The 12,493-nt window shown below is 41.1% G+C and overlaps 1 protein-coding gene across 2 annotated transcripts; it reads left to right on the top strand.

The window, feature by feature from the left end:
* Window positions 1-11,360, top strand: fosl2 (FOS like 2, AP-1 transcription factor subunit). 2 transcript variants are annotated; one of them, XM_062522811.1, is made up of 5 exons: window positions 1-163; window positions 591-704; window positions 3,535-3,789; window positions 7,384-7,491; window positions 8,808-11,360. In XM_062522811.1, the coding sequence occupies exons 1-5, from the start codon at window positions 137-139 to the stop codon at window positions 9,375-9,377; spliced, it is 1,074 nt and encodes a 357-aa protein (XP_062378795.1). In that variant the 5' UTR covers window positions 1-136; the 3' UTR covers window positions 9,378-11,360. The 2 variants fall into 2 exon arrangements, with proteins under 2 accessions (XP_062378795.1, XP_062378794.1); XM_062522810.1 differs by having other exon boundaries at window positions 3,535-3,804.
* Window positions 11,361-12,493: the final 1,133 nt, after the last annotated feature.

The raw sequence follows: 12,493 nt of genomic DNA, 5'->3' as shown, positions 1-12,493 counted from the left end.
GCTATCTGAGTGCGGCAGTCGAGAAAGAACAGGACAATAATTGCTCCACAGAAGAAAAAAAGAAATAAAGTTTTCACAGCTCAAGAACGACGTTGATTTCGTCGCTGTGATTCATCCGCACAGTAGCCTACATTCCATGCGAACCCTGGACTGGCTGCGGAAAGTAGGTGCCTCGATGACTTTCCTCAAGTTTGGTAGAACACCTGAGACAACAGTATATACAAATAGACAACACTACACCGAAAGAAACAATTAGGCTAGTTTCATCGCAAAGGATATATTTTGAGTTTTTTTCGAGCGAGCACCTGCGTGAAGCAGATGTAAACGGATAGGCCTGTTCTGTATCGTATTAGTAGTAAAGTAATTAACATTTCTAAATTTTAGCTTGGCTGTTCTGAATGTGGGTTGACCTATCTACACTCAGGCTATATTTTAGTTTAGCCTTTAATATTTCTCGAGAGTAAGGGATTTCGGTGTCGGTGTAACCTACTTGGAAAGGCTGTTCCCACCGCGAAGACGCTTTGAGTAGACTATAGCCTACACCGGAGTAATCATCTGAAATCTCCCCTCTCTCCTGGAACATGTACCAGGACTACCCCGGGAATTACGACACATCCTCCCGCAGCAGCGCGTCTCCGGCTCAGCCAGAATCCTTCACAAGCGGCAGCAGTATCGGCAGTCCAATTTCTACCTCAAGCTATCAGGTAGGCCAACTTAAGCAACAGATTGATTGATCATGTGTGGAATTGAAATATGAAAGGTGACCTAGGATAAATGAAAGTTGAATTGGCCTGATAAAAGACTACAACATGAGTGATTGGTTATTTAGGAATTCGGTTCCACTGATTCAGAGCGTGCAGTATGTGATTTCTCTGTTGGCATAATGTACCAAGGTTGTGCTTATCGCGATTTTGTCCACCATTTACGCGAGTGCAAATAGGCGGAGACGTGGCAATTGTGTATCCCTGGGAAATTTCTATAGGTGCCAAATCCAAATTCTATTTTAATATGTGTGATTTATCCGAAGTTCCATTGGAGTCTGTTGTGTTGTTTTCGATGATGCGCTCAAAATCAGTCAACATGGATTCCTGTCACTGTCACTAGTTGAGAGATGTCGCTCAGATTGTGGCATGGATCGGTGAGCGCATCACCTGGTAATATGATGGTAATAAAGGTCGATATTGCCTGACATCTGAACTTGGTGTGATGTATCCTATTGCGCCTCATGAGCCATAGAGTAGACTGCAAAATGTACGGTAGACAGAAACAGTAGTCTAGATTTTTTAACTTTCGTTTGGGTGAGATTCTTGGTAGAATGCTATACATTACACGTTAACGTGGTGCGTTTCCATGTGTTTGTCAGGCTTGTATTGACACATATTTTCCAAAAGGAACTGAAACATAGTCTTGCATTCATTCGAGGTGGAAAGTCTGCTTACAGAAATGTGAAGAGGCTATATTGCCATATAAAACTCATGCAGCATGTTTCTCAAGCCAAGAACAATTTTGAGCTTTTGCGCGTAAGGTTAAACGATGGATTGTTGTTGCAGAATGTATCAAGCATGAAGTCTTTGCCTTCACGGTTATCATAAGTACATCTGTCTGAAATGTTTGTATTTTTCTCCGAATCAACTAGGAATGGTGCGTAACCTTGGCCATATAAAGATGACTGTTTTCATAGTCTAGGCTACTGCAACGACAATGTGGGCAACATTTCTACCTATATCCTAGTAGCCTAGTAGTAGGACCCCGGCCCTGAAAAGAAACGACACCTTAGTCTAGACCAGCCCACACAACTGCGTGAATTCCAGCTTCCCAAATAGGCTTTGTCCACCTAATATGGTAGTTAGCCGAAGGATGGCGGAAGCTATCCTACGTCTAGCTGTGTGCAGCCGTAAGAAAAATATCTGAAATTATAGCACTGATTTAGCCTGTGGATACAGCATACGCATATATAATCTCTATCCCCACACATAAGGGAAACTGCTTAAACAATTAACCCTCTGAGCAACCAAGCATTCAGTTCTTGAACTGGTCTGACGCACCATGAAAAGTTAAACTAGAAGTTATATTCAGTCTCGCAACGGGAAAGAAAGTAATGGCATTATTTTCAGGGTATACCTATCATTGTCAGGGTAGCCGATAATGTGGAAACACTCTGTTTTCTTGAGATAGATCTAGGACAGACACTAGAGCGTTTCAGACGCACGACTATAATACATCTCTTTAACCGTCACTAGGGCATTGAGTTTTACTTAAATCTGGGTCTTTTTAAGGCTTTAATCACAACATGCCCTAATAAAATCCTGACATCTAGGCAATTAGCCTACACGTATAACCATAGGCTATTCGTTTATGAGGTTGCTCTTTTTTAGCAAGGCTGCCAAAGGCATTTAACCACGTCAGTGCTTTGTAGCTTTTCGAGAAATGACTCTCATCCCCATCCTTAGTTTACGGGAATCAGTTCCCGTCAAGTTCAGACAACCTCTTGTTACGGGATTCGTGAACGTCGTGGAATGTTCCTCTTTGTGTGGCACACGGAATGTTTTGCCAAGACTCTGTTTTCCCTGCCTGCACCTTAAATATCGTGCTGTTTCCCGTCTTACTGGAATCGACGGTCTTTGGCATACCTTCGGGATTAGTCATCTCGCGCGCGGCCAAATGCAAGGAAGGCATATTCCCCAGTAGCCTAGATGAGTTTACACGTGGAACCCACTGTTGGCATATATGACACTAATGTAACCTAATCAATCATTTCCAGGGTAGGCTAACTTGTTGTTTCACTTTCAATCACTAATGATGATGAGGCCACACGTCGTTTCGGCACTGGTTAGTGTACTAGGTTATTTGGTCCCAGCCAGCTCGATTTCAGAGGCAAGCGCTGTGAGATGCAACAATCAGTCAGCGGCTACTTCTTACAACATAGGCATATAAAATAATGTTTTAAAACTGTCAATAATGTATTAAATGGTATGAAGTGAGTGTTAGCTTCACAATTGATTAAAATCGTTAAATTGCGCGTTCGTTAAATTACGCGTTCAAACCAGAGTTATACTCTTCCTCCATTTTCTCACACAGGAAATACTGTAGCCAAACAGGTGTGTTATTCAGTAGGCTACATGCTTACAAAAACACACAGATAGATTTCCACATAATTCTAAATCTGCCTGTAAAGTCTCCCATTGCATCATGGACAGGAGGTTATTGTGAAATCAGTGGGATGCAGACTGTGGGCTTTTTGTATGATTCACTAAACTGTGTTACTAGGCTGCAATAGGTCAAGCATACCATGCGACTGCACTATGGTGATGATTCACTGGGTTCAGATTAAGACAGTGCTATGCAATGCTCGAGAGGACACAGAGGTTTCAGGAAATTTTGCTGATGATTAATGCTATGTTTTTGGGGTTATCATAACTCTGAATGGTGATCTATAGGCTACATTTTGTATGGTGACAACACTCAAGATGAGACTAATTCATCATTTTGTTGTTTCTCTTTCTCTCGCTTTCTCTCTCTCTTTCTCATGAACAGAAACACCGGGTCGATATGCCGGGCTCGAGTAGTGCCTTTATTCCCACTATTAACGCCATCACCACCAGCCAGGACCTGCAGTGGATGGTTCAACCCACAGTCATCACCTCAATGTCCAACCCGTACACACACTCACACCCATACAGGCTCCCTGTGTCCAGCGGTAGCGCTCTCCTGGGCCACACAGCGCTGTCCCGGCCCGGAGTGATCCGCTCCATCGGGGACGCTCGTGGTCGACGCAAGAGAGATGAGCAAGTGAGACACTTTTGGGTGACTTATTTTTTATTCAGCTTCTTTCTTGGCAATTTCATTATACACACACACACACACACACACACACACACACACACACACACACACACATACTGTACACAGCAGGGCAATCATGCAGAGCTAAAGGAGCGAAATATGTAGCCTACATGTAATCTACTCGTCAAGTTGTAATAATGTTAGTAATAGAGGGATTGGTTAGGTAAGACGTTTTAAAATCACACAAGCTGGGCAAGGCACTGGCAGTCTAGGGAAGGCTGAGATGCCCTGGAATATTTTCTGTCAGATTCGAATGTGAGGTGGCTGAGAAAGTGTGAGCTAAATTGATCCGTATGTATCATACACATACTGAGGTTTTATTGCAGTACTGTAGGTAAGGTTACATTGGACATGGGTTGTTTTGGTGTGTCTTATGTTCAGTGGAAGTGATTCCAATGAGTTTGGCTCTTTGTGTAAGAAATAGGAGGGAAAAAAAAATCCTCCACGACCAAGGCACTCCAGAAGTTTAAATTGTCTTTATTTAGAACTAGACATGTCCAACAAGGACCTAAAAATGCCCACGCGTAGCGGCTGGAGCCTTCATCAGGGCATAGGAACAAGGGAAAAGTCAATGGCTTTTATGTGCAAGCACAGTTTGGCTCTTTATTGAGTTAATAAACAAACCCTTAATCACTCTTGAGAACCTGAATCCTGGTAGGCTTGATTGTGTTTGGTGATTAGGCCCGGGCTCTTCTAGTACAGTATGTCTAGCTTTGGACTGTTAAACATGCGTGGACTGGACATCCATAGTTATTCCTTACTCTGTACCCTGAGCAGATTAGTGTCCTCAGTGTCACACGCTTGTGTTGTGATAAACATTATCTCCACAATGAGTAAGATATGCCTTGGTCCACAGGATAAGGTATCTAACCATAACTCTATAGGCCTGTAGAATTGATTTGCTGTGTGGCACCACCTAGTGAATGATGTCGATGCAAAAATCTAGCACTTCCATGGCCAATATCTTGTGACAGGACAGTGTGAACTTTGTGACATTTGACACGGATTACAACAACATTCTGTGGATGTACACTGAATTTGATCAAATTCAGTCCATACGGGACGTTGCAACAGACACATTTCAATAATATCTCGCACCTTTTAAAGGTTCATTGGACTTATTCAACAAAATGGCTGCCAACAGCCTATTTGACAGCCAGTACATGCATGTGGCAATATCTTGTTGTGCTGAAGTTCAAAGTTCACCAAATTTGACGTGCTACATCAGTACCACATTGTTTGCAGGCCAAATTTCATACCATTCCATCCATAGGCAGCGCTACTTATTATTAGCGTATTAGCTACGTATTATAAACGTAGGCCTATTGGTAGGAAGGTGTATACCTATGTCCTGTTCTAAATGTCAATTTTCCATGTTCCATATTGTTTCTCAGACATATTCTTGCCTTCAACTAATAGCACATGTTATTTGGATTCTACATGTTCTATCCAATAAGATTTCACTTTGAAAAAAAGCGTCTGTTAAATTGTATAAATATAATCATAAGAACCTTCACCAATTTAAGACAGACAAAATGGACCACAAGGAACACAGTTCTGATTATTTTTTCTAAATAGAAGAGACACACACAACACACACACAAATACACACGCAAACGCACACAAACGTGCAAACGCACACTCCTAAAGGCACACACACGCACACATACTCTCACATACATACAGCCCTCGTAACAAGGAATAACAAGTACTAAATAAACCTATATACATGCTTTCCTTACAGTATTCTCTACACCTAGATAGACACGTTTCTCATTACATATTTATTCAAGCACATATTTCAAAGAAGCCAACCTCAGTCCACACCGTTCGTGGATCAGTTCGCACATTTGTTTGTAGGTGATATCAAGTTTTCACACATTTTTATACATCTGGCCCGTGGAGGTGTAGACTGTGGCTCGACCACAGAAAAGGTGTGGCCACCTTTCACCTCAAACAACTACTCAGGATGTGGCGTAATAGTCTATCTATCAGATGACCTCAGTGGAGGGAGAGTGAGGGTGTGTCAGTCAGATCACAGATATAAGATGGGGCTAGCCCGCCCGTTTACAGCTTAACAAATAAACAATAAAAATATATAATCCACTCAAAGAAAAGGGTAAGGGTAGTCTGGCTGATTACAGCACAAGTTCATTGCAACAGTCTACACATGTGGAGATAAAAGTAGGCTATGGATTATTAACTCAAAAGTACTGAAACAAAACATGTGCTCGAGTTTGTTTAACCCTGAGATGGTAAAAAAGACTTGATTACTGCATTATTATGTTTTAATTGAATTTAAGATTTAAATAAAAAAAATCTTGACATTGGGTTTGATAGACAGCAGGATATGTTTAGGCAAAAAGCACCATGAATTCCAATTTGACTGAACCCATTCATGTCACAAAACCGATTTGTGTCCCCTTCAGCCAGGTAATGTCAACAGTCATTGAGTTCATGTAGAAACAAACATGCCATTCTCATGCTTTACTTTCATAACTCTTTTGTTACATTTTCTTTTTAAATGATGTAATGGAAGATTATAGATTTTGGCAGCCACCTCCTGTGACTGTGAAACAATGTCCAGACTGAAATAGTATGCAAATGTCAATGCAAAACTAGGGTACACAAATACAGAGAACCATCAATCAGCATGCAACGTCATTGATTAACATCATGCTGCACCTAAAAAAGGGTGCGACCATGTGTCGCTGTGACTAGTGGAAAAATTTGTCCGAGAGCCCTGACCAGAGGAGAAGAAACATTGAAATGAGATCTTTTCTTTGTCTCACCTATTTCTCCTAGAAAGAATTGAGCTATGGACATTTTCTTGATTGATTGATTGATTGATTGATTGTTGCGACTCTTAATAGCCCTCCTTGTCTCAGCCAATTTAAGTTCAGTTGAAGGTCACACGTTTTCTGGGAAAATTCTGGGAAAATTCTCGGGAATTCTCCAAAAATGGGTTGGGTTGACACAGCTTTTAGATTGAGACTCTGAACTTATTCCAAGGAAAAGGTGTTTATGTGTGTGTGTGTGTGTGTGTGTGTGTGTGTGTGTGTGTGTGTGTGTTTGCTTGTGTGCGTGCGTTTGCGTGTGTGTGTGTGTGTGTGTGTGTGTGTGTGTGTGTGTGTGTGTGTGTGTGTCTCTCTATTATTTAAAAAAAATATTCAGAACTTTGTTCCACGTGGTCCATTTTGTCCGTCTTAAATGGGTCAGGGGTGATTATATTTATTTTTGTTACTTAACAGAAGCTTTTGTCCAAAGCAGAATCTTATGGGATAGAACATGTAGAATCCAAATAACATGTACTATTAGTCGAAGGCAAGAATATGTTTAAAAAACGAGGACATGGGTATACACTTTCATACCAAAACGTTTGCTAATAATTAGTAGCACTGCTTGTGGATGGAATGTTGTGAAACTTTGCCTGTAAACAATGTGGTACTGATATGTGTGTGAGAGAAAGAGAGAGAGAGAGAGAGAATGAAGGGAGGGAGTGAGAAAGAGAGATATTAAAACATTGTTGTTTGACCGCAGTTGACCCCAGAGGAGGAGGAGAAGAGAAGAGTGAGAAGGGAGAGGAACAAACTGGCTGCGGCCAAGTGCCGCAATCGGAGGAGAGAGCTCACAGAGATGCTTCAAGGAGTAAGTAAACAACAAAAAACAAAAAACAAAAATAATAAAAATAAATGTTTTATTATTGGGTTTTCCCTGCTCGGGGAATCACTTCATAATACATACATTTAAAAAGGAGAAAAAAAACAACAATACTTGAAATAACACTACTGTAAATGTTTTGATGGTTGAAGTAGTGGAATTGGATCTCGTCAGCCATCTCGCAAATAAGTGCAGTAAATAGCTACGTGTATACAAGTACATTCTTACATACTCCCCATACGAAGCCCCACTACTTTACTGGTGCAACATGGCAGAGCAGACATGCTACACCCAAGGACCCATATTCACACACATTTTATCTTTCTTATTTTGCTGTTAGTGTGACTTACAAGTACTCTTTACTTGGTGCTACGAGGTGCTACACGAGGTGCTACACCAGGCGCGTAAGTGAAGCGTTCCGTTCGCCTCATGTCTGCTGCAGCAATTAGCTTCCACTGTAACCAGTGGAAGTAGCTACACCAGACGCGATAGCGGCACGTGCGTTCGTAAAAAAATAGACCAGTCTTCGAAAATGTTTTTTTGCGCTTCGCAAACGGAGTGCTTCAGTTACGCGCCTGGTGTAACTTCTCTGTTAGTGGCAGGATGAAGTGCTTTCAGTCATAGCAGTAAGAAATCTTAAACAAAATACTGTGTAAAAATGTAATCATATCAATAATTCATATTCATATCTGTTGCACTGGCACAGTATATCCTGAACTAGTTACTGAAGAAGGCCATGAACTGTATTGAACCAGGTGCGTGGTTCAAAAGGGTTGTACTTAGCCTGTTATTTAATCATGGGAGAGTTCTGGCTGCATGCAACAGACCAATCCCATAATTATCTCCCGTTCTCTTTAAAAGCCAGGTGTGCCTGCATCTTGCTATTATAACAGAGGGTTTGCCAAGCACTGTGAAGTAATGGATTTCTGCAGATAAAGTGGATCTACTTGTGCACCAAGTGCCAGGATATTTTGATAATGTTTGATTTTAATAGCACAGCTCAACACAGTGAAGGCTGTTAAAGCGGTGCACCACTGTAAAAGTTCTGGACACATTTTAAAGATCCAAATGTCAGAATGTCTCTATTCCGTACAGTATATTGAGTCTTGAAAACAGTTACATTATTATCCATAGTTATTGTATAATAAATATGAGATCAAAATCCAAGTTTCTCTCAGCTGTCTTGTTGCGTATGGGTGCTTGATAACCGGAAATGTATTTTTGTTTTTGTCAAAACTGGTCAGAAAGATGTTTATGAAACATTAAGAAGATGCTCACGTGCCCTTTTATAATGTTGTCACCAGGAGACTGAGAAGCTTGAAGAGGAGAAGGCAGATCTGCAGAAAGAGATCGAGACGCTCCAGAAGGAGAAGGACAAGCTGGAGTTCATGCTGGTGGCCCACAACCCCGTGTGCAAGCTCCCTCCCGAGGACCGGCACGAGGTCGACCCGCGGCAGTGCGCTCCTCTGCCGCTGACCATGCGCGCCCCGGCACATCGCTACCACGTGAGCCACCTCAACCCGGTCGTGGTGAAACAGGAACCTCTGGAGGACGACGACGACGACGACGAAGACGACGACGAAGACGACGACGAGGTCGGCGCGCTCCAGCCGTCCGTCATCAAGCCCATCGCCATGGGAGGCGGCATGTTCTGCTCGGATGGCGAGAGCCTCAACACACCGGTGGTGGGCGCGTCCACCCCAGTGTCCACTCCCAGCGCGGCCAGCCTCATCTTCACCTACCCCAGCATGCTGGAGCCGGAGAGCCCCTCCCCGTCGTCTGAGTCCTGCTCAAAGGCCCACCGCCGTAGCAGCAGCAGCGGAGGGGATCAGTCCTCCGATTCACTCAACTCTCCCACCCTCCTGGCTCTCTAAAGGAGCAGAAATGCCCCAAGCCCTCACAGGAACCCCCCCCCCCCTCCTCAGCCATATGGGTCACAGAACCCGCCCCCCCCTCCCTCCCCAGCCATGTGGGGGCGCTCAAGAGGTCTTTGCCCCTCTGGTGATCAACAGAACCCTCAAGGGCTAAATCACTTTACTTTCTTTGTTTTGTTTGTTTGTTTTTCCATCAGTTTGTGATTTCCCCCCTGAAGTTAATACTCTTGTCTACACTGTATACAGTCACTCAGTCATTCAGCATTTCATCTCAGAACATCTGATAGACTGTCCAAGACAGATAATCAAAGACAATCCTATGGAAGGGCAAGAAGGAAACAACAACAACAACAACAACAACAACAACAACACAATAATGATAACAATAACAATAACTGAAACATAGCCATAGAAATCCAAATATTTTATTATCAGCATCAACAAAAGAAATTGAGGATGAAGTGCTGAATTGTGTCCAAGTTTTTGTGCTAAAGGTCATCACATTCTTACACTGGTATGCATGGATGAGTGGATGGAAAATGCAAGACGCAGACACAAAATAGATTCAGCAGTCTCACATTTCCAGCATAATATATATCCTCACAGAAAAGAACTCTGGACACTACAGAGAGACAGATATCCTTCTACATGTCCTTTCACACCCCATCCTATATATTCCCCATGTTGAGATTTTCAGGTCCTCTGTTGTGACGCTGTGTTCTGTCATAGATGTAGCTTTTTGTCTAAACTCCACTGGTTTAGCCTACCATTCAGTGTCTCAAAGAAAAATTAATTATTATAGCCCTACAAATGCAACACTGTACTTTCGACGGGTTAAAAGGCATAGATAAATACTTTTGCATCAATTTTCTACCTTTGATAAAGAATTTAAAAAGAAAATGACGTCAGGGATTTTTTTTTGATCTATGTGAGTGGACCTGCTCATGCACAAGCATTACCAAGACTCGCGGCACACAGTCATTTTTGATTGGAAAGTTATTTTGTACTGTGAGATGATATGAGATGCTCAGATACAACAGGTCAAATCTTCTACCCTTTACGACATGGCAATATGACCTTTTCTTTGGGAGACACTGTGGTTTACAATATTAACTACATATTTTGTAAATATAATGTTTTGTATATGTATATGCAGATAAGTTAAACATCTCAGACATAGATGTGTACATCTTACTGAATCTTTTTGAACGGAATGGATTTGCACTTTTGACCTGTACATTGTACTGATGGAAGCCATTTTGAAATTTGCTTGATAACGTTTGCTGGGACAGATATTATACACTGTGTGCCATTGAGGAAACAAAAATGTTTTCTCATTTTGCAGAAAGGAATCAAGTGAAATGCATATCAGAGAATTCAAACTTTTGTAACCATTGATCGTTTACTTAAACATTCCGAAGGAACTTAATGAAGAGGGTACAGAGAGAAAAAAAAGAGAAGATCTTTTTGTGGTTGTCACTTGACTGAATGGATCCTAATCAATTTGTTGTGCTGGGTGCAGCAAATAGACAATTTTTAGCGTTAAAGTAGAAAAAAAAAAAACGTATGTTATTGTTGAAATGTTATTTTAAAAGAGTTTGACTCTCGTGACGTGTATTAACAAAGTCCATGGAAGGTTAAAGGAAAAGTCAGTTATAATGCAGTTACATTACATGTTTTTGACAGTTGATGGACTGTGGAGAGGACAAGTCACAAATTAATACCAAAAAAAAGAGAGTGTGGTACAATTTCTCATTTTGTTCATTTGTTTGAATCTGTAGAGACGTGGACAAGCCATGAAGTGTAAACCCTTTGTACATGCACTGCTTCGAGTATTTAGCTTTTTCAAGTGCTTTATAATGGAAAAAAAAGTCTTTGTCATGAAAACAAGAAAAACAGCAATATGTATGGCAGTATTTGTTAATTTCTTTATTTAGAAGTGATGACGGTAATAAAATGGTTTTCTCAGTAGTTATATTTTAATGTAATGTGAGAGTGTATTGATGGACAATGCATTTCCTAATGAACATTTGTGGTGTCCTTTCTTTCCTGCTTCAATGTTGTCCTTACCTTTCTTAACCACTGGAGACTCTGATGAAAATCTTAACTGAGTGTTATAAAGAAGACCAAAGTCACAAGTTACGCCTCTATAAAAAAAACTAAAATGGTCATTTATTTAAATGTAAATGACTACAGGTAGTAGTCAGAAATATTATAGAAACATACGTGGCATCCAGTCTTGATTCACATTTTTGGTCTTTATCTGTACTTCTTCAAGTTCATATCATAAAGGAACACTGGACAGAAGTCTGTCGTGAATGAAGTGATCACCACTTTGAACGCTATGCGTTTTCGAACGAGGACAGCCACCCCTCTACAGAATGTTGGTTCATGTGGAGGCAACTCAGCAGAATCTCTGCATATTCCCTACATACTGCGTTGTAAAATTGCTCCAATACAGGACACTATTGACATTTTCTATTGATGTGTATTGTAGAGTTCCAGACAACACTGATGACAAATAATTCTGGTTTTTGATATGTCTGGAGTTAAGGGCAGGGTGCGTTCCTTTTTTTTTTTTTTTACTGTCGCAACAAGGACAGGCATTGTTGAGCAGTTGTCTAGCCTATTAGTCTCTGTGCTGAATATGCTTGTTTTTCCTGCTGAGCTACGGTGTTTGATTACAGTGTTGACATGATTTATCAGTGAATCCACACCCTTTATGTACATTGTTTTGAGAGCTGTAAATCTGACTCATTTGTCTGTTGTACTCTTTGTTTTTCAATAAATTACTTTGGTGTTTAAAACGTGTCTCGGTGTCTACTGTAAAGCATTTGGAGACCATTATACCATACACCAGTGCTTCTCAAACTTTTTATAATGAGTACCTCCTCAAAATAGATCAAACCTAGTTTAAATGTAATGATTTTTCATTAAATATATTTTTTTATATTATTTGAAGTGATTATTTTGTCTTCATGAAATAAAACATCTTGGGAGTACCACAACAGAGAGTTCGCGTACCACCAGTGGTACCCATACCACAGTTTGAGAACCACGGTCATACACCTTGCTCTCTCTACTCATCAACTGTTCCAAGCTGTTTCTGCATGCAA

Source organism: Sardina pilchardus, chromosome 20 (assembly GCF_963854185.1).
Source record: "Sardina pilchardus chromosome 20, fSarPil1.1, whole genome shotgun sequence".
NCBI classification, from domain to species: domain Eukaryota; kingdom Metazoa; phylum Chordata; class Actinopteri; order Clupeiformes; family Clupeidae; genus Sardina; species Sardina pilchardus.
This window is presented reverse-complemented; position numbering and strand designations above follow the sequence as displayed.